Source organism: Pipistrellus hanaki (assembly GCF_964339955.1).
Source record: "Pipistrellus hanaki genome assembly, chromosome: 2".
Taxonomy (NCBI): Eukaryota; Metazoa; Chordata; class Mammalia; order Chiroptera; family Vespertilionidae; genus Pipistrellus; species Pipistrellus hanaki.
Window position 1 is genome coordinate 43,709,843 of NC_140504.1, and position 24,908 is coordinate 43,734,750.

At 37.0% G+C, this 24,908-nt stretch overlaps 1 protein-coding gene across 5 annotated transcripts in view; it reads left to right on the forward strand.

Annotated features, from left to right (window-relative positions):
- Positions 1-24,908, forward strand: part of TP63 (tumor protein p63) — a 131,879-nt gene that overhangs the window by 55,361 nt on the left and 51,610 nt on the right. For all 5 annotated transcript variants that reach the window (XM_084872583.1, XM_084872584.1, XM_084872585.1 and 2 more), the window contains one exon: positions 4,026-4,280. In XM_084872583.1, coding sequence (XP_084728709.1) covers positions 4,026-4,280 — 255 coding nt within the window. The remainder of the gene's footprint in view (positions 1-4,025; positions 4,281-24,908) is intronic.

The following is a 24,908-nucleotide window of genomic DNA, read 5'->3' on the forward strand; positions in this document are numbered from 1 at the left end:
AAAATACTCTTCCTAGATTTGGCAATGGTAGTTTTACTCTTTTTTTATATTTATATAATGATGAGATTCAGCCTTTGGGTGTACCTACACTTATCATACTGGCTTCATATTTCAGAATATCCCCAGGCAGTTCTGTAATTACCTGAAATATGCTAAGTCTCTGTGACCAAAATGTGTTTCATCCTTTCTGTGGTCAGATTAGCCAGTCTGTGATGAACCTGAATATATTCCAGCTACAGATGTTGGTAATTTTCCTGGGTTATGGAAGTACGTCTCCTATTTCAAAGTTATTTCATAGGCAGTTGATTGTTTTACTTTATCAGGCTTACCATAATATCAGACAATTTGTGGTCATTTTCACCTTTTATATTTTGGTGAAATAAGACTGCTACCTTTTTCGAATGTGATGGGAGAGATAGAAAACATTTTTCATTCATTCATCCCATCCATTCATTTACTCATTTGTTGACTGTAAAGTATATAATGTTATTCTGAGATTAAGATACCTAGTGTTTAGAAAAGAACAAACTACTTCCTATCTTATTTCAAATGTTTAATAAACAGTTTTTGTTACATGAGAAACACATGGGACATAGGGAATCCCCATAGACTTTTCAAGGACATTTTGTGACTGGTATGGAAGTGTCCTGTTCTGACTCCTGAGCCTTTTTTTGTCATTGTAAATAGTCATTAAATTAATATCCCAGCATAATTAGCATCCCAGCTCCATGTTTATGGAATTACTTGCAGTAAAGAAGGGGTACAAGGATTGCTCCTTTCACCCCATCAGCTTCACTTTGATGGGAAATAAAGGACAAATATCGTGCACATTCACCTGGCACAGAACTAGCTCCTCAGGCATGTGGAGTGCCACCACAAAGAGCCCTGTGCTTGGTTTCATGCTCTGCTGTCACCATTTCGGCACACTTCATAATTTATGAACCAGAGGCCCTGCATTTTAATTTTGAAATGAGCTCTGCAAATTATTTTGTAGGTCCTTCCCATGTGACACTTATTCTTCTTTGCAGTGTTGGTCTGTTCTTGCCTCTAATCGCATGCCGTCCATATGTCCACTCTCTCTTCAAATAAAAAATATAAGCTAATAAATTTTTATTGATGCTAACTAAATGCTTTTTAAAATTATCTTCAAAAGCACTGTTTCCTATGGCAGGTTCATGGCATTGATTTTTAATGAAGCTGTGAAAAGTATCCAAGTAGATTTCTAATAATACAGTTTTTTCTTTGTTTGTTGTTGTTTATGTTCAGGGCCATGCAATTCATAGTTAATAGTTTAGGTTTTATTCTATTGTTATTTTTAAGCTTGTTGTGTATACCACTTGGATTATATTTATTTAAAGTAAAAATTTGAGAAATAATTCAATTGAAATGTGTTTTTCAAGTTTTTACCTTGGATAGTAAGCAGCCTTCCCCCCTCCCCACCCCCAGCCTTAGTAATTGAGCTTTAAGTTATAAATGGAGGCATTTGCTTTGGTTATGTAAAATATTGCCTCTGGAGCTGTATGGAATTAAAAATGATGGCCCTCAAAATCATATTATTAATCACTTTTGGAAGACAGTTTCTGCTGTTTTCGGACCACCCAATATGTTCAGTCCAGGGGTCTCCTTTGTGCCTCCAGGGTAAATGGAGTTTCCATTTTCCTTAAGAGAAGCACTGAGTGTTTGCTCATTGGCTTTTAAAGCTGGGTCCCAATACTTTACTCTTTACACATATTGGGGGGGGGGGGGAATTCAAAGGGCCATGTTCCTTTGTTCTCATCCAAGCCCACAATTAGCTGAAGTTCCATTCTGTGTAGCTGGAAGGAAGGCGAAAGGGGTGGCCCAGCCGGCATTTTACTGCCTGTGAGAAAGTGTTCCTCGGAGTGTTTGTCCTTTATGTCAGGGACGGCTGCCTCCCTAATTGTGCTGCTGTGGGGAAGCGCGTGCCTCTGGAAGCATTATCTGATTCCCAGAGGACATCACAAGTACTGTGTATACTGACCCTTAAATTGAACACAAATAATATCTTCTCAACCCCCTTCCAGGGCTCTTGCCACAGTCTTGGAAACCTAACAACTTTACTTTAGCCAGGGTTTGGATGCTCTGTATGGGTTGTATTTTTTTCCCTCCTCTGGTTGTCTTACCTACAGTTTTACTGCCCTTGTCAATTGAGGAAGCTGAAGGTGGAGGAGAGGAGAGGAATCAATGCAGAAGTTAGAGGGGAGAGAAGGCAAGACAAACAGCTGCTCTTGTCAGCATGGGGATAAGTGTAAAGAGATTAATAGTCATTTGCAGAGCAAATGGGGACGTGGCATTCGGCAGTGGAATGCGAATGTATAAATGTAATGGAATGAGCAGGCGACCGTTAACATTTAGACAGATGCTCTCTGGACTGAATGGAATGGCAGAGTCCGTTTGCCCTCCCACATGAAGTGAAATGCATCAGGCTTAGTAAAATACTTTCATGAAATGGTAATTTAATTCAACTTTTTAAAGCATCTATTTTTCTGTGAGTTTGTCTGACTTAATCTGGAACTCTCAGAGTTATACAGGGTAGGGCAAAAGTGGTGAGTGCAAGAAACAGAATTTATTCTTGCATTCTTATTTATTAATTGCTGAATTTTCAATAAGAACAACTGTAAACCTCCTTTTGCCCCACCCTGTATATCAACTGAAGAGCCAGGCAACTCTTTTCCTTTATAAAACAGGAACTACAATACCACAGAACCACCTTCTTCTTCTTGACTTCAGTTTGGCTTCCCTTAGTGAAGTGGTGGAAACAGTGAGATTTCAGTGTGTCAGAAGGTCTCACAAAGGGGACACAGTAGACTAGGCCCTTCTGGAAATGTGTCCACTTTGCCTCAGGTTTAGGAGTGATTTGAATTGCTGACAGTTGTGATGTTATGGGCAAGGGCCTAGACGTGGAGTCAGAAGATTTGGTTTCAGAATCCCCATTCTTTGCTATCAGACAATGCTTGAGCAAATTACTCCCTTTTTCTCATAGTCTTACAGTAAAGTTGTCTTGCAGCTTAAGTTAGAAGAAATTAATTCATTCTTTCCATTAGCATCTTATTGAGTCCCTCCTCTGCGCTCAGCTCTGTAGACATTAACACCTCTGGCAGAAGAGCTGCATGAGCAAACGGACCTCTAAATTACATCCAACATAGAATTTTAATCATCACTATATGATATTTCTCTTATACATATTCTACTCTATAGAGAATAAACTGCTAGGAAATGAAAGAGCAGATAAAAAATTGGGTTGCATTTGGATGATATACAGGCATATTACCTTTTAAAATATCTAGGTGACTCTCTCTTACCCTACTACCCATGTCCCTCCAGGCTTTATGAAACTAGCCCTTGGGGGAGCAATGGATACCCTGGGACAAATTTAGAATTATAAAACGAGATAATGTATACGCCCCATATAAAATAATTTGATGCTTCAATCTCCTGGAGAACATGTCTACTCAGTGGTCTCTCTCATTCTGAGCAGCATACAAAGGAAATAAAGGAAAGGGAGAACAGGCCATATTCATTGGGTTTTAAAGAATTCCTAACCAGCTACTCAGTACTGGGTACTTTTTGGCCCCATTTGTGAATAAGCACATATTCTACTTTTTTTATTTAAATATATCAGTGTGACATTGGTTAATAGGATCATACAGATTTCAAGTGCAGATTCCCATGTTCCAAGATCTGTATATTGCACTGTGTGCCCACCCCCTAAAGCAAAATCATCTTCTGTCAACCTTGTTTTCTACTTTCAAATGCTCTTGAGAAGACCACAGTCTTCAAAGGCTGCATGTTAAGAGTTGTGTGATCTGTGCAGATCAGTACAACACACACACACATGCCTGATATGTTTCTTGTTTCGGATTGTGTGACACCAATTGGACATTTTACCTCTAACATTAGGGACCTGAGGTTGAATTCTGTGGAATACATGCACCAAACGATGCCTTTTTTGAAGCAATGATCTGCTGCTTAAATGGCTAACATTGGGGTTTCTGGGTGTCCTGCAGCCACAGTACACGAACCTGGGGCTCCTGAACAGCATGGACCAGCAGATTCAGAATGGTTCCTCATCCACCAGCCCCTACAACACAGATCACGCTCAGAACAGTGTCACGGCACCCTCGCCCTATGCGCAGCCCAGCTCCACCTTCGACGCCCTCTCACCATCACCTGCCATCCCCTCCAACACCGACTACCCAGGACCGCACAGCTTCGATGTGTCCTTCCAACAGTCCAGCACCGCCAAGTCAGCCACCTGGACGGTAAGAACACCCAGAGTCAATAGATGGGCCATTAAACCTGATTCCCAATACCAGCATCATCTTCAACACCCTCAGGGATTCCACCCCATCCAAAGCTGAATGATCCATATTTGCACAATGGAAAATTTCTCCCTGACCTCTAAGAACATTTTGTTCTTGAATATTTAATACTGAACCAGACACAGGAATTGTGCCATTGAATGGAAAAACCCCAGATCTGGGAACCAAAGGCTGGCTCCTAGCAATTTCAGCCTATGTGTTCTTGCCTGGCTCATGCTATTAGGAGGTCTTTTGTGTGTAACTTTTTGAAAAGTGTAAAGCATTATGCCAGCAAGAATGATCATAATCATAGGATAGGTGTCTGCAGTCCCTTGAATGGAGGATGATTACCTGGTTCATTATTTCAAAAAAGTAAACATTAAGGTGTGATTTTTTTTTTTAATGAATAAAATCGCAAACATAGCATCTATAATAAGAAATTAAAATTTCATTTATTAAGGTAGAGCTAAACTTGTTTATACATTTAGGTTCTATAACATGGATTATAATTTATTCATACATGTATATTTATTAGAAGCATTTTTCCCAAAAGGAAACCTCTAAAACCATCAGAGCCCTGAACTAGTCCAAAAATATTCTGGTTTAAAATGTTGAGAAAAAACAAAAAGCACACTTTTTTATATATAGCTTTTCTAAAATATGGAAATATTTTTTAAAAATTCAAAAGGTTCAGGAATGTTCAAAGTTTATTTTGTAGTGGACTATAATATGAACAGAGCTCAAATAAAAGGGAGGGGACTGACAAAACTGGTTTTAACTGATTGATCAAAGACTGCCCAAGCCCAAAATGGTGTGCATGTTTGTTAAACAATTTCATGTTTGCATGGATTAAGAAATGCTTCCAAATATCATCATCTTGTTGAGAAGTAGCTTTAGAATTGTCTTAACAGTTTTCCCCTTCTCATTGGAAAATAGGTTTCTTTGGAAAGCAGTTTCTTTCTGTGTTACAGCATCCAGCTCACTGCAGGTGATAATCAAGTGAACAGAGTTTATGTAATAATCTGCCCTGGTAACACTGTGTTCCAACATAGTTTCACACATGTTCTCATTAGGAACTCACTTCTTTGTGAGCCAGGTGGGACATGTTGGATACCTCCCATTTTACTAGTGAGGAAAGCTGAAGAATGTGAAGGTTAGATCCCTAAGTTACAGAGGCTTTTGTGTAGCGGGATCTATTTATGATTCTGCCCTCCCCGGCTACATTGTGTACTTTCTTTCCTCCTCATTTCACATCAGGATGTCCCCAAACCATTTAAAGTTGTTGTAGGGCTTTTCTTTCATGGTTTGAGAAGCGGTTCTGTCACGGTTTATATTTCAACCATAATGTCTACTAGCTTAACACTTGATCTCCCCTCCATGTGTTATTCATCAATTGTGTCATAATCTTTAATCTCTTTTGTAGTAATAATCCCAGTGTTGGACACTAAAGGTGAGTAAACTTAGAGTCCATAGACCTTAAATAAGCATTGGTTGATCAATGGAAGTGATCTTTTGCTAAAGAACCAATCAAATAACCATTTTATAAATAGAGTACTGATGTGTTTTAGAAGTGTCACCAATTGGACAGTTATAATCACTGTTTTTCAAGGCTAACTGTATCTTGTTTGGCATACTCGGGCAGAGTTCTACTATAGTAAGCTTGGGCACATCTGAAGAGATAGTGGACATATAGGGCCCCTAAGTGATTAATCACTTTTAAAATGGTTCAAGAACTTTGCAGATGGAGCTTGATTTAGGTACAACATTATATCAGTCTTCCTCACTCTTCCCTTCCTCAGTACCTCCTCATACAGAAATCTGAATATTTCTTTTTTCAGATTTAGCACAACCCTCAGCTATCTTTAATCATAGCCTCTCTTTCATAGAAGTAAATTGTCTCACAAAGAAAGGTTGAAGATTTCTACTGAAATGGTCAGTTAGAAAGAAAATAAAACATTTTGCAGAGCACACTAGTAGAATTTCCTGACACAAGGCAACAGTGAGACCAGTACCCTGAGAAAGACGGTAGGAACTGTGGTAATTGGAGCAGAGTACTGGGCAGGAGCCAGAAAGCCAGGATTCTTTTTTGGATCATCTTTAGCCAAGTCACTTCATCTTTCTAGAATTCAGTCTGTGCCCCAAAAAGGAGTATTGTGAGTGTTATTCAGTAAAATATTCAGCTAAAAACTGTTAAAACATAAATTTAACGTTTATGTATTTTCCCACAATAATGATAATAATAATAAGACATGAACCTAAAACAGCAGGGAACCTACTTCTTGGTCAGATGGCCCATAAATTTCTCTTTGGATAAAAAATAAAGATTATGGTGAAACCTACTTTCTTGCCTTAAGGTGAGATGAGCAGAAAAACAGTTTTTAGAAAAACTTGGGTCCTAATGAGATATTTGGCCTGCCATTAATGAGTGACCTTGGTTGAGCTGTTTTGTCTTCCCTATAGATTTGCCTACAAACTACCCTATAGATTTTACAGAATAACATATTTGAATTAGAGGTCTTTTCTTTCCTATGCATATATCACCTGGTGTTTATATTTTTATTAGTTATTTCTTGTTCATAATCAAAATTACTTTGGCCCAGTTTCATTTCTTCTGAATCTAGGGCTCTTTCATCTTTATCTGAGTAGCTGCTGAAATCACCTAAAAAGATATAAATTCTCAACCTTGCCCATCAGTGTCTCATCTATAGCAGCATTTGACCCTTTGAGTCAAGCTATATATACTCACATTTATACATAACCCTCACATTTTTAAAGTGTTTTCCTATACGTATATCTTATTTGAGCCTCATAACAAGGGCTGTTATCCCCAGTCTTATTAATGAGGAAACATCTAGAAGTAACAGTTCATGGCTAATACTCAGCCAAGGAGGGAGAGGAACCCAGGTTCTCTCACTCCCAGGTCCAGTCCTATCTATACTGTCTCCCCTCTTGATTACTAGAAGGCAGGGATGTACAGGGACCAGTGGGCCCTGTGGAGTAAGAAGTAAATGTTGGAAGACATTTTTATGCCATGCTACACAACACCTATTTTTTAGGCATCTGTACACTTTAAAACAATTTTTCAAAATACTATATTTTAAAATTTCCCACAAATTAGAAGCAGCAGAAGCCACTATCATAAGGAAGAGGCCACATTTACTGCACAATATTCTGGTAATACTTTAATAACAATCATTTTAGTATCATTTTATCACTTATCCTTCTGTGTTGAGTTTTCTCATTTATTTTCTGGTTTACTTAGGATTGCTGCCATAATATAATTAATGTATTTAAAGCATATATGCATATTTTATTTGCTCTCTCTGTGTTTTAAGTAACAAATGTGATTGTGTTTCCAGTCCCAGAAAAATATGGTATTTATTTTAAACTTCTTCTAACGAAATAAAGCATGATAACATTCCATTCTCTCTATTTCACACACACACACACACACACACACACACACACACACACACACACCAACACTGAGTTCCACTAGTTAGCAAAGCCTACCATTTAATTTAATGGAATGCCAGTCCAGCATTGTAGCTAGGAGTTATCAGTCACAGGACAGTTAACAGAATGATAATTTGGAAATGACAAGGAACTTGGGTGCAAATTTTAACCCTGAAATTTACTAACAACATATTGGGACATGCCCAAAGAATTCAATCTATCTAAATTTCCCTTTTCTCATCTACAAATGGAGATGTTAATACTTATCATGAGGATTACATGACATGTATAAAGATACCTACCGATACCTAGCTAGTCATGGGCACACAAGTGTTTAGAGTGTCTGAGTTTGAATCTCTTTGTTTCATGAGTTTGTTATAGTTTTGTTGAGGGTTCATTTGTACAAGTAATAATCTGAAATAATGCAAAGCAACATTTTGTCTACCTTTTTTCTTAGTGCTTTTGGGTTATTAACATGCATATGGTAGTCTCCAGGGACTGTGAGAATATCCACTATTCAAATATATGAATAGATGACAGGATGAGAACATGCTCTTCCATGGACAGACTTCAGGCTGTCTGTGCTCCTGCCTAAGCCTGCCCAAGCAGCACAAGGATGGACCCTTTACAGATTTAAAAATCTGTAGACTTCAGCATTTATTTCTCATTTTTTATTTTATTTTTATATTATTTTTTATTAATTTTATTTTTTTATTTATTTCAGAGAGGAAGGGGGAGGGAAAGAGATAGAGACATCAATGATGAGAATCATTGATCAGCTGCCTCCTGCATGTCCCCTGAGGATTGAGCCTGCAACCAGGGCATGTGTCCTTGACCAGAATCAAACCGGAGAACCTTCAGTCCACAGGCTGATCTCTAGCCACTGAGCCAAACCAGCTAAGGCTTATCTCTCATTTTTTACCTTCCCCTTAATTTGTGGGGATACCTTTTCTTTTATTTCCCAAGTTAAATAAAAAAAAATAACAGTGAACCACACTTGTTGAAGAGTCAGCATATTCATTTATGGTTGCAAAGTACTGTAGGCAGCCTAAACACTCACCAGAGGAGAACTGGCTCAATAAATTGTAGCATATCCACATAGCAAAATACTCTATGTCCATTTAAAAGAATCTCAAGTGCTGATCTGCAATGCTTTTGGCATTGTTAGTGAGAAAAAGAGAAGCTTTCCATGGTACCTGCTTGGGAACTGAGAGTATCAGTAAGGACACCACTTCTGGGGCAAAGTGTTTTCCTTTGCTCTAGTGGAGAGGCCTGTTTTTAAGAGTCAATCTGCCTTGATTATTGGGCTCGCCATGCACCTTTGTCAGCTTGAGAGCTGTTTTTTCACAACCTGTGGCACACAGTATTATCTGTGTGCAAATACTGAAAACCCCTCAGGTTAGTGTATGTTACACTCACTTTAAGATAATGACCTGGCCTTGAGATGTATGATCACTTTTTGCTGTTGTATCTTTCTTCCTTTATAGACTTCAAGATCTTAGAGAGCAGACACTCAGTGCCAAGCACAAATTCCAACATATGCTAGGTTCTTAATAAATGTTAAGAAACTTTATTTCCCCCTTATGGTTAAGGGAAAAAATTCTAATTCCATGGAGTGTTCCTCTGTTCTGATCTTGATTGTTAACTGTCCTTGAATTTGGTCTCTTTGACCTCTACCCAAGACTTATAGAGAGCATTCTTCCTTTGCCTTTGTTAATCGTGTTAGCTTCATGTGGTGTTCAAAGCCTTGAAAAATCTGGCTTGAACACATGGAGAGTTTAGGGAGGTAACATTTGAAAGGGGAACAGCCAGTTCCCTGGAGAGTTTCCTTGATCCCAGCGTGTTGGTCCTGCATACTTGCTTCTCTTTACTCCACAGCAGGCCGAGGTGTGTGCCTGTGGCCCACCCTCCCAGTCATCAGATTACCTGTAATGCAGGACTTCCAGAATAAGGCTGCCAGCTCTGTGAGGCTTTCTGGAATCTTGGGACTCTTAAAGATTGCTCATCAAAGAACATTTTGTACACAGATTTTTTGATAGTGAATGTGATTTATCAGCTCCCTTTCATAAAGGAAATACTTCTCAAAGTTGAAGACTTTACTTGGAGCTTGAGCTGATCTTACAATTGAGTGGCTGTTATATGTCATTGGTGAAGAACAGGAGACAAGTCAGTTGACTTGGCTCCTGCCAGTGATATATTTATTAATCCTAACAAGGTTATTTTCACTTTTTGCCAGAGCTGTCCTGTAAATCTCCCAACCTACATATAAAAATGCCCTTTTGTGCCCATCTCATAATGAAGAAAATAATAATTCTGAGCATATTCAGCGTTACCTAAACTATTTCTTAGTTCAGAATATTAAGGAAGAATGTTGTAAATAAAGAACTTAGAGACTCTTAATGATGGTTCATGTTACTCACTTAACTCTAGGCTTTGGACTCACAAATGAATTTCCATTGTAAGACATGCTGCAGAGATGTTGTTCTCAGGGAAGTGCAGGCTAACTTAATCAGCATACTTGCTCTAATTTATTTAAATTGATTCTAGATCAATACATTTCTAATAATTCAGTTTCACTTCATCTATTATTTATGGCCCTCTCACACTATACTGAGTGATGTGTGGAGCTCTCTATAGAGTTTCTAAAAATAATATTGGTTTATTTCATATAATACTAGGAAAATATACCATCAAAAAGAAATTTAGCAAATCTAAATAAAACTGGCTTTCCTTTTTTTTTTTATTACAAAAAGCAAAACAGCAAAAACCATTTTCTTTTTTCTAGTTCTTTCTCTTGCACTTCCTCCATCTTTTCTTCTCTCTCCTTCCTCCTCTTCTTTATCTGTCTCCTCATTCACCTTGGCCTCCTCCTCCTTCTCCTTATCTGTCACTATTATCATTAGTAATGGTCAATTTATTTTTTTAGATATAAACAGCCATTCAGTATCTTGTTTTTTCTCTGTAGCTCCATTATCCCAGAGTGGTGGATTAAAATGGGAATGATTAATTTTTCAAACCAGTTAGAAACCTGGATTTGCACATAATATCTCTAAATGATAGTAATGTTTTTTAACTTGTAAATCACAATAGACCAAACAAAACAATAGGCAGGCTGAATGCCATTCTTACAATATATTAATGATGACAAAGGATGATTACTTCAAATTTAAATAAGTAACTGGAAACTAGAGTAAACATCTAAGAGATCGGTAACTATAAATATAGTAGATGCCCAATGCACAAAATTCATGCAAGGGGCTTGGTCCTCACAGCCCTGGCTTCATCTGGAAGGTCCTCTGGAATGATGTCCAGAAGATCCTTCGGCTGTTCAGTCTAATTAGCATATTAGCTCTTCATTATATAAGATTCCATTCAGAAAAAAAAAAAGTTTTATAGATTAATCTCTTTCTACAAAATTCTAACCAATACATTGACAAAGTAGATTTTTTTAAATTTGTTTTCATGTGGTAAATGATCTTTCTACTTTCCCATTATTCTATTACATTGATATTTGTCTCTCTCTCCAAACCCCTCCCCCCTCTTCTGCTCTAAACATTTCCTCAGATGAGGATTAAAAAAATAAATCAATAAATAAATTATAAAAGATAATGGTATGTAGTATTGTATCATTTTCATAAAGGATCTTATAGGTTTGTTTTTATCACTAGAAAATGTATCTCTCTAACTTAAACTCTAAAATGGCCAAAGCTATAATTGGAAAAGGGCAGTGAGATTTAAAGGGCTTCAAATCAATTTTCTTAGCCCACTAACCGACGACTTATTTTTAATTGGTATATCAAGAATGTGCAGGAACAAAAACCACCTGAAAATTGAGCTATTAACAGAGAATAATATCATAAGAATTTTTTTAATGACTCAAAAAAAGCACAGTAAATCATTAAGCTCACAAGAGATCCCTTAAAGTCAGCCCTGAATGATGTGTGCCATTTACTATGGGATTGTTGTCCTGGGTTCTTTCCCATCTCTGAGCTTTGCACCTTCTTCTGTTTGCCTCCCCCAATGTTAGCCATGTCTGTAGTGTGACCAAGTGTTGCAGAATTTCCCACCTTCTGGTGAAAGAGACAGATGTATTTTTCTCATGAAAGATATCTACCAATCAGCTGTCATGTCATGAGCAAAAACAACTTCATATAAAATAAATCCTCATAGTTTTCTATCAACAGCAACTTGTATAGCTACTCAGGTCACTGGCATCAGAAGACTTGGGATAACATAGCTTTCTGCCCAACAACTTCCAATTCTTTGAGATTAAAGGAGAGTTTATTGTAAAATAGAAAGGGAAATCTTAGACTCTTTTTAAAGCCCTGCAGATGTTTTATGTGCAATGGGTTTTAGAATCGGGGGGTCCTGAAATTAGGCTGACAGAGGCCTAAAGGTAATGATCTTAGTAGCTGAATCTCCTGTGGCTTTTAATAACGATTATGGCTGCATCATCTGGCTCATCTCTGCTGAAATTTGAAAGAAAATTGATAGTAGCCAGAGACACTGGATCTAATTTATTGTGAGGTAAATTATAGAAGGATTCTCACTTCACAAATAGAATGAGTCTTCTTATTTTAGTTTGAATCTAATAATGAAGACTCATAATTTCTCAGTGGGAAAACAACACAAAACACAACACCTATAATTTGCCACCATGATATTATATTAGAAAGGTCTGAAGAATTGGAACAGTATTTCTAATTGTGTTTACATGACATTAATACTGAATTTTCACATTCATCTAACAGGTATTCCTTTGTGGGTTACTCATTTTATTTTTATTTTTACATTAGTTTTTATGCTGTTTAACCTGTATCACTAAATCTCATGAAAATTATAAAGAATAAGATGAGGACACCATTTCAAAAGAGTTCTTTTTGAGTAGTTTTCAAGTTGTATAAATAGGAAGAATGGTGGTTACTTAACTAGAATCCTAATTTGAATTTGAGAAGTCATCTGACAGTCTGGGAGGAGTGTGGCTTAGGAAGCAGAGCACAGGACTCACAGAACAGCTTCCAGGTTATGTGATCTAAGTTTTTGGGCTCTGTCCATTTGTTAAACTGTACTGTAATACAGTGGGGCCTTGAATAATGCTATTTTCTTCAAAGTCATTTTAACTATGATGAGATGCTGTAGGAATGTAACTCTTGTTTATATCAATTAGCCTATGGTAAAACTGGTTTCATTATAAGTTATTTTGCCGCTGTTCCAAAAACCTATTAACGATGTTAAGGGAAGACTTACTGTATTTAGCTAGCAGGATTGCTGTGAGGCTTCAAGTTTATGAAGTTCTTTGGGAACCTGGGAAATAAAACTCTAAAAACATAGTATGTTATTATCTTATCCTGGATTTTTATTTTTAAATTTACTTGCATGAATATATGACTACTGCATCATATCCAGGCTTACAATTCAGGCAGATATATGAACTTTTTCACTTATAAGCAGACATAAAATGAAAAAAAAAAAAAAAATATATATATATATATATATATATATATATATATATATATATATATATCAATAAATAAATGAGATGAAAGTATATTATATACAGTATGTGTGTATATATACATATTTTAATATAAAATAAAATTTTGTTAAAATATGTTTAATTGGGTCCTGTAATTATTAATCAGTTACTTTTTTCCCCCCCTTAGAATCTCAGTGTTTTATTGGTAACCTTTTAGCAAATCAATATCACAGTTGAAATTATGATCATTTTGACTGGGTCACTAGGAAAAAATTTACTTTTCTTCTTAAAAATGCAAAAATATGCATATTTATATAAATTTAAATAAGTCACTCTAGTTGAGTAACAAAGAAGTTAATTTACAATAATTATAATTTGGGCTTGAAATTCCTTTCTTCTGCTGAAACCGGTTTGGCTCAATGGATAGAGCGTTGGCTTGGGGACTGAAAGGTCCCGGGTTCGATTCAGATCAAGGGCATGTACCTTGGTTGCGGGCATATCCCCAGTAGGGGGTGTGCAAGAGACAGCTGATTGATGATGACTCTCTCTCATCAATGTTTCTAACTCTCTATCTCTCTCCCTTCTTCTCTGTACAAAATCAATAAAATATATTTTTAAAAAAGAAAAAAAATAAATTCCTTTCTTCTCTCCCCTTTACTTACTTTTTTCTTCTACCCTATGTTTTGAGATTTTCATATTTATGAATATGGAGCCCAGATGTTAAACAATATAAATTGTTTCTACTTTTTTGTTATTACTTTGTATTCTTAGAAAAGCAAATTTCATTTTCCCATAAGAACAATGTTATAATTATGTATTACATTTTTGATCAAGTGATTGTTATTAAGTAAGTCATAGATCTGATTAACTCTATTTTATAAAAGCAAAGTTCTGATTGCTGTAAGTCATTGTAATCATTTAAACAGCATAATCATTCCCATAGTCCTATAAAATTTGTTGACTATCTTGTGTGCTTTGACATATGTGTATTAAGTTTACTTAATCATAAAATGTTAACAGTTGTTTTTATGAACTTAACTTGTCAAAAATTGATGTTATTATAACTAACATTTTAATTAACATTTTTACATGCCAGAATTTTGAAGCATTTGATGTGCAATAATTTTGTTTCTCAAATTTTTCTCTAGAGGAATTAAAATGAATACTTAACATTCCTCAGAATGATACTAAAAAAAAAATTCTGTAGTACAGAACATTCTTCAAAAGATTTAATCAATTTTTGAAGACATTACTAAGAATTTTAGTTATTAAAAAAAGGAAAAATTGAATTTGAAAATAATATGTTTAGTGTGTGCCTGCCACTATACTCTATACATTAAGAGTCTTGAGAGAGTAAAGTGTCCCAAAGGCAGCTGGTTATGAGAAGGACTGGGGCTGCTAATGGAGAAGTTCTGTTCATTTGCTTTAGTGATAGGGAGGTATTTAAGGACATGTGTTTTGTAATAGATACAGGGTTGGTGCTTGCCTTTAAGTACTATTTATTCAATTCTATCACCTGCACTCATTCTTCTAACCTTTCTGTACAAAACCATAGAAGAAATCGGTAAGCCCTTCGGAAATGGTGTTTAATTGATAATTAGATAAAGCAGATTGATAAACAGGTAAAATAGAAAGTATTTTATAATAAAATGTTGGAATAATGTTTTTCACATTTTAACAGAATGGATCCATAGAAAAAATGTATCCTGTTCTGATAATATTTTCTTTAACCCAAGTAAATGTCTCCTTTGCTTATTCTCATGCCCAGAATGTGTTGAAGTTATGCAAGTGTAAATAAGTGCACATTGCTTTAAGAAGCTTTAGCCTAATGTTACTCCCTTTGAGTTTAGGAAGACACTTGGCAAATAACTATTTTAATCAGTATTTTAACAATAAAATCATCGACCTGTAGGAGTTACTATGGACAATTCATTCATAGGCTTATACTGTTCTTTCATAGTACTCACTGGTAATAGATTATATTTATCTTCAATGATGTTTGAGAATCATCATATAATTTAACAAACATCAGCTCATCTGTGCACCTCTGTGATATAAGAGCTTGAATGTCAGGTGATGGGAACTTGAGGTCTAGAGAAAGGAAAATGTTTTACTCAGTAGCAGAACCAGACTAGACTTTTTTTTTTTTTCTAGTTTCTTACTCAAGAAGCAATTAAATACATAGTGATTTGTATAAGTTTTTATAATGTATTCATATTTTAGGATCAATTTTTTTGCCTACTGTTCCATGGTTTTCAGTTATAATGGGTTTCTTTGCACTAACATAGGTGTTAGAATGTTTAAGACTTAGAAAGATATTTTTTAACAAGTTTTTATAGATTCTCCCCTCAACCCAAGTGGATAAGGAATAATATGAAGAGAGGAAGTGAAATGGTTTGTTAGAAAACAGTGACTGGGTCCTTCCATAAAAAATATGGCATACACACTTCAAATGTGTTAGTTGGATGTTTTCTAAGATATTTTTTCAGCTTTGACAGTATATTTTCATAATATGGACTTCAATTTAGAGGAAAAGAGCCAAACTAACTCAAACAGAATGTTCAAATTCAATCTAGAATCTTCACTTCCTTGATTACTGCATTCTATAGTCTACTGGATATGTTTGTTTCAAAGTATAAGAACATACTCATTTTCTTCAGTTGTCTTCTTAGGCAAATTGAGCTATTTCCAGAAAAGAAAAGAAAAGGAGGGAGAGGTTTACTTACTTTCTTTTGTTTATAAATCTTATTCCTTTTTGAGAACTATGGGTGTTTTTTTGTTATTTATTTTATTTTTTATTTTATTTTTTTCAAAATAAATTCAGTATTAGATTGTCTTAGTCAATGAATATGATAAATGTCATTCTATATATTTTTCTAAAATTATTTAAAATTTCCAAGAAAGAAGGTCTCCATATTTATCTGTGAAATATTTTAGTGAAATAAAGATAAGCAATTAAAATTTAAAGTCCTTGCCCTAACCGGTTTGGCTCAGTGGATAGGGTGTCAGTCTATGGACTAAAGGGTCCCAGGTTTGATTCCAGTCAAGGTTGCGGGCACATCCCCAGTAGGAGGTGCACAGGAGGCAGCTGATCGATATTTCTCTCTCATCAATGTTTCTAACTCTCTATCCCTCTCCTTTCCTCTCTGTTAAAAAAAAAAAATCAATAAAATATATTTAAAAAAAGAAAGAGGCTCCACAATGCCTTCTAAATTCATTTTAAAATTCAAGGTCCTTTTTTCCATGGGTAGTAGTGATGATTTTATTTTGACAACTGTGAGGCTTACTCTTTACTTAGTGCCATAATGTATTAAAGCAGTATTTTCATGTAGAAGCACTTTTTACATTTTAAATGTTATTTCTACCTGTAAGAAGTATTTATTCTTTTATTATAAACTAGTTGCCCAGTGCATGAAATTTGTGCAAGGAGGGGGGGTGTCCCTCAGGCTGCCTGTACCCTCTCCCATCTGGGACCCCTCGGCTTAAACTGGCAGTGAGACATCCCTCTTGCAATCTGGGTCCACTGGCTCCTAATCACTCACCAGCCTATCTGCATGATTGTCCCTAACCACTCTGCCTGTCGGCCTGCTCGCCCCCAACTGCCCTCCTCCTGTCAGCCTGCTTGCCTTCATCTGCCCTCCCTACTGGCCTGATCACCCCTAACTGCCTTTGCCTTGGCCCTGCCACCATGGCTTTGTCTGGAAGGACATACTGAAGGACTCCCAGTCTAATTAGCATATTACCCTTTTATTAGTATAGATACTTTTGATTCTAAACTTTCCTTCCCACTGGCTCAGAATACAACCTAACTCACAGAGCTTAGATTTGCCTCTGACATTGTCTGTCTTTGTAGAGTGAGTATCCACATATACTACAAAGAAATGACCAGAACTATTTGGATGTCTTTTATCACCGATCTCAAAAGCAGATCAACCATGGTCACCATGTGGAAAACAAATACTTCAGGACAAAGTAAATTAGAAGGGGAGAAATTAGAATGGATATATTTTGCCTATGTGCTGCTCACTCTACTAAATGAACAATGAGAGGTTACATCCTTCTAAGATTTGCTTATAAGCATTCCCAAGCTAACAGATTTTTCTTTTTCTAAATGGTTTGAAGTCTATTTTGAAGTTGTTACTTAGGCATATGGTTTTAGGGCATAGATTAGCTCCTAATTTATTGCTTTCTTTATTTGCCTGACATTGGAATTTAGACTTCAGAAACAGACAATTTAGTACTTTGAAACATTTATACAGAATAAGGAATAAACTTTTTAAAATAAATTTCTGATTTAAAAGGAAAATGTTCTTTCAACTGCTAAATTATAATGAGATGTGATATAAAGCACATAAATCTGTAAAATATGAGAGATATGTGCAGCACATCTTTTTTAAGCTATCTTGCAGGAATCAGGTTACACATATTGTGACTCTGAGCCCTTAGCTCTCCAGCATGTCCTTGCTCTTCCTGAAAGTGGGGACTATCACTCCTTTACTAAAGGACAAAAAAAGTGCCTAAGGAGGCAGGGTGGTGAGTGGAAAGAATTCAAGTCTTGTGGTCAGATAGACCTGTGGAAGAATTCCACCTATCTCTATGTGACCTTAGGCAAGGCACTGTCTCTAGGCCAGCTTCTAAATGGGATAATACATCTTAGGTAACAGTCATTGTTTTTTGTGTTTTTTTTTTTTTTTAAATCTTTATTGTTGAAAGTATTACATACGTCCTCTTTTATTCCCCATTGGCCTCCACCACCCATCTCTTCACCACCCTATTGTTTCTGACAATGGGCTATGCATATATGCATAAAAGTTCTTTGGTTATCTCTTCTTATCCACCCATCCTCCCCTGCTTTCCCTCCAAGATTTATCTGTTCAATGCTTCTGTGTCTCTGGATATATTTTGTTCAGTGTTATTGGTAGGATGGGATATAATGAAAATAAAGTGTCCATGGTACCTGATAGATGGTAAATTGTATTAGGATGGATCATAACTTAAGGATTAGAATTTTGACTAAACCTGCCCCCACTCACAGATTCAATCAGTACTGTAGTAGGATACCCTCTTTATGGAATAACTCTAATTTCCAGTACCTAACCTTCCACTATGTAGAGCAGATGGCATATTAGAATAGTTCTTTAAATATTTTATCCCATTGAGAAGCAGAGGGAAATTAATGTTGACCTTGGGCATCCTGAGGGTAAAATCTGTAGTATTCAATAGGGTAAAATCTGTAGTGTTCAATAGAAAACATATGATTTCTGATTTTTTTCCTATAGCATTTATCTCAAATTTTCTTTTTATTATAAATATTAGAGGCTTGATGCTTGCAGCCCTGGCTTCGCCCAAAAGTTTGTTCAGCTGTCCGGTCTAATAAGCAAATTACACTTTTATCATTATAGATATTATTTATATATAAATGTCTCTTCCCCACATCTAAACACATGTCTTTTAAATTGAAGTTCAAGGGAGATGATTAATACTTAATTTTGTGGCTTTGAGTTATACCCAAGCACACCACCGTATATACTTCTGATGTATAGGTACCTTAAACAACTTTTTAAGAAGCACAATTTTAGATAAATGAATGTGCTCTGGAAAAGACCATGACAGTTATTTATTTGTTACAGCCACAGACCCCAAAAGTCTAGGACCCATGCTGTACAGAGCTTCCTTGAAACTAGCCAAGTTTTATATATATATATATATATATATATATATATATATATATATATATATTTATTTATTTATTTTTTTACAGAGAGGGAGGAAGAGGGATAGAGAGTTAGAAACATTGATGAGAAAGAAACATTGATCAGCTGCCTCATTGATCAGCTGCCTCCTGCACACCCCGCACTGGGGATGTGCCTGCAACCAAGGCACATGCCCTTGACTGGAATCAAATCCTCAGACTGACGCTCTATCCACTGAGCCAAACAGGTCAGGGCCCAAGTTCAAATCTTGTTTGGAGAGCCCCAGGGGGCACAATGACCACAAAAGAGGGAAACCCATTCAAGCTCAAGTGAAGAAGGGTCAGTGTTCTTTAGGGATGGAATGTACTGCCTATAGTGTTAGGGAGCCTTCAGCTACTGGAGAACGTGAACACAGAGGCAGGAAAGACCCTGACTCAAGTTTTAGAGGAGAGGAAGAATTCTGAAGATCCCTTTGAACTGGAAACTCTGTGCAAATGTTTTGTAGCTACAAAGGCAGATGGGAACGCCAGTGGACTTACTCTGTGCCCCTCAGTTGGTTGTGTGGGAAGGCGGTAGGCTTTCCAGACGGCTAGTGGGAGCAGATGAAGTTGAAAACACAGAGTCAAGCCTGATCTGCTCTCTTTGAGACACCGACTATACCATTCTGCCTGGAACAGTGGTCTTGTCTAGGAAACTGCAGGAAGTAAGACTCTAAAGGTAGGTAGGATGGGGCCAGCCTATATAGGTTAAGGCATTTGGATAATATCCAATGTACTGAGTGCTGACACTGAAGACTTTTTGAGCTCAGGAATAATCTTGCTCAGATCTGTACATAAAGTCAATTAATCTAGGAGTGTCTGAGCTTAGTTGGAGAGGAACTGGAGTCAGAGAGGCTGTGTGGAAGATACCATAGTGGTACAGACACATATGGTAGGACTGAACCCTCCCTTAGTTATATAGTACACTCAGTGTGCAAGGGCAGAGATGGGAGATAGCGAGTGTCGGTTGCTGAAGTCCCTGCTTCCAGGGGCTGCATAGGAAGGTAGGGAGGAGGAATGGAGACTAGGGAAAGAGCTGAAATGATTAACTGTCTTATTAGAGGAGATATGTTAGTAAAGCATGGACAGCCATTTTCTGGCTGGGACCTTTCTAAATCACTTTACCTTCCTGGTGTCTCAATTTTCTCATCTTTAAAGGGAATAGTGCCCAAGCCAGTTTTCTCATTGCTGAGAGTGTCCATCCACGGACTGAAGGATCACAGGTTCAATTCTGGTCAAGGGCAGGCACCCCAGTTGCAAGCTCAATCCCTGGCCCCGGTTAGGGTGCATGTGGGAGGCAACCAATCACATTAATGTCTCTCTCACATTAATGTTTCTCTCTGTCTCTCACCCTTCATTTCACTTTCTCTAAAATAATCAATAGAAAACATATCCTTGGATGAGGATTAAAAAAGAAAAAAGGGTGGGGGTGATAGTGATGTCTACCCTCTGGGGATGTTATGAGGATCAAATGAGATGAATGGAAATGGTTTATAAATTCAGAAGTCTGCCTGCATGCCAACTGCTACTGCTGCTTTTGGACAGACACAACAAGGAAGGCTCAGACTCCCCTAGCTTGTAAAATTATATCCCACTCTTCCACCTGGGGTCCAAGCTGAAGGTTCTGGTTGAATGAGATGAATCATATCCGATCTATTTCAAAATCTCCCACTATGTTCTCTCTCACCCCAAGTAATAAAATCAGAAAGCCTATTGGCTCGCACAAACTTGACCCTGATGCCTTTCCTCTCTTGCTGAGGAGCAGCACAGTGGTCTCTGGAATAGAATCCAGACTTTTCTCCTGGGCTAATGGGGATGGCTGGCTGGGGGAGATAAGGACCTATTTGTAAGGCTCCTCTAATGGGGCTGTGCTACAGATGCTTCTCCGTGGAGTCAGTAATTCTATCTTATAGAGGGGCAGCTATTACACTCTTTTTTTTTTTTTTTTACAGTATTTGATCACAGACACAATAACACTTGTCATAAGCCATACCTCCCAGGGAATGATTTCCCCTTGAAGCACTGTGAGGGGAGAGGCCCTTGTCACAATTCTCATGACTGAGTCACTGCCATGAGCTAACGTCTCTAGCCTCATGAGTCAGTGCTGGCCTGGGCATCAGAGTTGTAGGCAAGAAAAATGAAGCCACAGGTTAGAGTCCCCTGTCGTCATCAGTCTGCACAGAGGGAAAGCCAACCAAGCCATCCTCAGATAGTGTCATTTTGGTAATCTCCTCTGGAAGGATGTAGAATGAGCGTGAGAGTTTTTGTTGAGTTAATAATAACATTTTAAAACGCTGTGATTTTTTTTGTGTGTGTTGTTTTCCTTCAGGCACAGAGGTGAAATGATGTGTTTGAGAGAGGATTGTTCTTGTAATAGGCAAGATGGAGCTTGCAGAAAAACATCTGCAACCAACCCATTCCGCCTAAGAGAGGGCCAAGACTTGTTTGTTTTTAGTGCTTGTTAAAACATGTCTAATTTTTAAGATTTATAAAGTTTTAGAAGATTCCCCATAAAATGTTATTTATTCATATAATAACTATGTGTATTTTCAGCCTGATGGTTAATATGTATATCCTCATGGTGTGTGGGCACTGCCAATGTTAGCCTAAGTTGTGAAGAATGCTTGTCAACATAAAGTGGATATAAAAATATTAAGAATGTCATGAATAGGTCATGAATATATGTATTAATCCAGCAAAATACAGGGAGAGATTGTACTTTCCAAAGTTTTAAATGACCATGATAGACATTTTGTACAAAGAATAATAAGAGAAGTACCTGGATATTTGCTCCCAAGTACTCAGAGGTCTTGCTCAATCCTGACCAAACAGGAAATAATAAAAGGGGAAACAGAAGTCAGTGAGGAAGTCAATGAATACTGTCAATATCAATTAAGATATATATATATATATATATATATATATATATATATATATATATGGAAATTTCCTGTGGGAGAGACAATGAGAAGCCACTGGTGTTTTTATTTGTTGGTTTGTTGATTTTATAGATATTATTTATGTACCTTCTTAAATCTATGTGCTTTAAAAAGTACTGAGATTTTTATTTTATGGTGGTAATCTATATCTTGACACACCTTTGGGAATGTGCTGTAATGTACAACAAACATTCAGAATTCACAAGAAAGACGGATGTTCCTCACTACTCCTGGAGACCCCCTGTCTTCTCTTTCCCTTTCTTGCTTCTTTTTTGTTCTGTCTGTAACATGAGCCACCTGGAGCAAAGGCAGAGAAAGCCAGAAAAGGATAGGGAATGATAAGAAAAACAGTTAGGGAACTTCCAAACTGAAAGTCTAGGTTCTTTTTAGTAAAATGAATCTTTGGAGCTTCAAAAAAGGACATTAGTGTAATTAAAATTTCCTTGCCCATAAAAACCAAATATCTTTATGCTTTCTGAGGCATCTGTAAGGATTAGATGCAGCAAGAGCAGCATTGCCCTTTGCCTTGGACATTCAGGACTATTTTGACACTAAAATAAATCTGGGTTGATTATATTGTATCTGTTTTTTGGAAAATACATTAGTTCACCTTCAGAAAATTAATATCCCTTGTGTTCAGTCAGATATCATTTTATTTTTTTAATTTATCTTTATTGTTGAAAGTATTATAGATCCCCCTCCCCATTTTTTATTGTTATTCAGAGTTTAGAAATGACTTTGTGGACCAAAAAAAAAAAAATGTTAACCATGAGTCTCTCTAGGAAGTGAGATATGTATATATTTTTGTTTTAGCTATTTTCATTTTTATATTTTTAACTTTTCTTGGCATTTCAAGACACATGAAATTTTATTTGAGGACTATTGATAAAATACAGTATGAATTAAATTAACGAAGTACCATATGAAGTACAGAAGTAAATATCTCAGGGAAACACCCCAATAAAAAGATAATGAGTACCTATCAGTAATGTTAAGAAATAGAGCTATGTGGGGGAGCTCAGTAGTTACATGAAAAAGACACTGTGAAAATGTTTATATTGAAATGTTTTACATTTTATCTTTTCCAAAGTTTCAGATACTATCCACCCAAACTAGGATAACATAGGGTACATGTATCATGGCTCTCCTAGAATTTTTCCAACTGCTGCTTCATATGTTTCATATCATATGCATGTGCACATGTGTCCCCAGGTACCTCTGTTGAAGCTAAGTTGAAGACCCTATATCATTAGACCTCAGGTGTTATAATTCACTAAATCACACCTTTGGCTTTAAAGTGCATCTCTTTGAATGAAAACAGACATAACAGACCCCTCTGAGACTCAAATTCCGCCTCTTTCAGGTGTAGTCACCCTTGAAAATTGTTGACAGTGCAATATGTGAAGCCTGTAGTCCAGTGCCTGCCACTTAGCAGTTTTTGATAAATCATGCTAGTCTATATCAGAGCTAGAGACTTTAGAGCAATCATATTAATAGGTAAGTTAGCCCTTCTTCAAAGAGCTCAAAGTCTCTTTGGGCAAACTGATAAACCTAACTGTGATTCAGTGTGACAGGTGCTATAATCTGTCTGGAATGTTCCCCTACCTACCACCCTCCTTGTCTGCCAGACAGACTCCCGCTCATCCTTTAAAAGTCACTCGAAGCCTTAATTGTAGATGAAATCTTCCTTTGTCACCTTTACCCCAACACACACATACTTGCTTAGGAGTTTCTTCTATCTTCATTATGATTTGTTTATATATTCAGAATGACAGTCCCAACTTTATCCCGTGGACTCAGAGGCAGTGGCTTTGTCTTTTCATCTCTGTATCTTAGTGCAGGCACATAGAATGGATCGTAACAGATATTTGTCAAGGAAGATTCCTTGTGTGAACAAAATATGATAAAGCACAGAAAACAGAATGATTGACCTTAGCTTCACAAAAGATTAGACATATCAAGTTGGCTCTCGAAAGATGATCGGAGCCATGCAATGAGGAAAAGAGAAAGCATTCTGGATAGAGGGCCCAGGTGAGTAAAGGCAAGGAGACATCGACGTGGAATGTAAGTGTGGAAGCAGGAAACAGTGTGATATACCTGGGGAATCCAGCATTAAGAAGAATGGAAGAGAAGCAGAAATGAGGCTGGAGAGAAGTCCACAGAGTCAGATTGAGAAGGCCTCTGACTCATGCTGAGTGGTTTGGCTATAATCTCCGAGGCATTGAGGAGACAAGGAAGGGCTCTGAGTAGGGGGGATGACATCACACTCTACTGGAGGAAGAAAACTGGAAGCAATGTGGAGCTGGGAAGAGCAAAGGACGGGAGAATGATTGGGAGGCTGTTGCAATAATTCAGTAAGAGATGAGGGCCAGGGGAAAGGGAAGTGAGTGTGGGTTTGGAAATCAATTTGCCGTATATTTTTCAGAGATAGAAATACACTTGCCATAATTAGGGTTGTTCTGTGTCATCCTAATATAGTGTCGTTTCCTATTCAGTTATTTTAGAGCCGCATCTTATCACACTGCAGTAACTACCAAGTCAAATGGTATTCCTCCAGTGTTTGGGAAGTTTGGGGTTTTGTGTTTTGCTTTCTTCTCTTAGGATTTAGTCTTGGCTATTTCTCCTAATGCTCTGAGAAGTCCCACATGTGTATAGTTGGCCAGATAAAGAACCACGTTTTCTTCCCTCTGCCTCCACTTTGTACTGGAAATGTCTGGGAGAAAGTTTTATTGATTAAAGAAGGAAGATCTCTGTCCAGAAAGGCAGGGACTGACTTGGTGGCTTTGGCCAGGCCACTGTGCTCTGAGCATTATCTAAGGAGGAAATGTATTACTCTCAATTCTTAAGCCTTCTTCCTGTTTCTTTTCCTAAAAATAAGAATGAACATTTTGGCATTTACCAGGGAAAAATAATATACCTAACCGTAGCTCAAAGAAAGTGAAAGCATCTTTTACTTTGGTAACACAAAAAATCATACTCATAAAAAA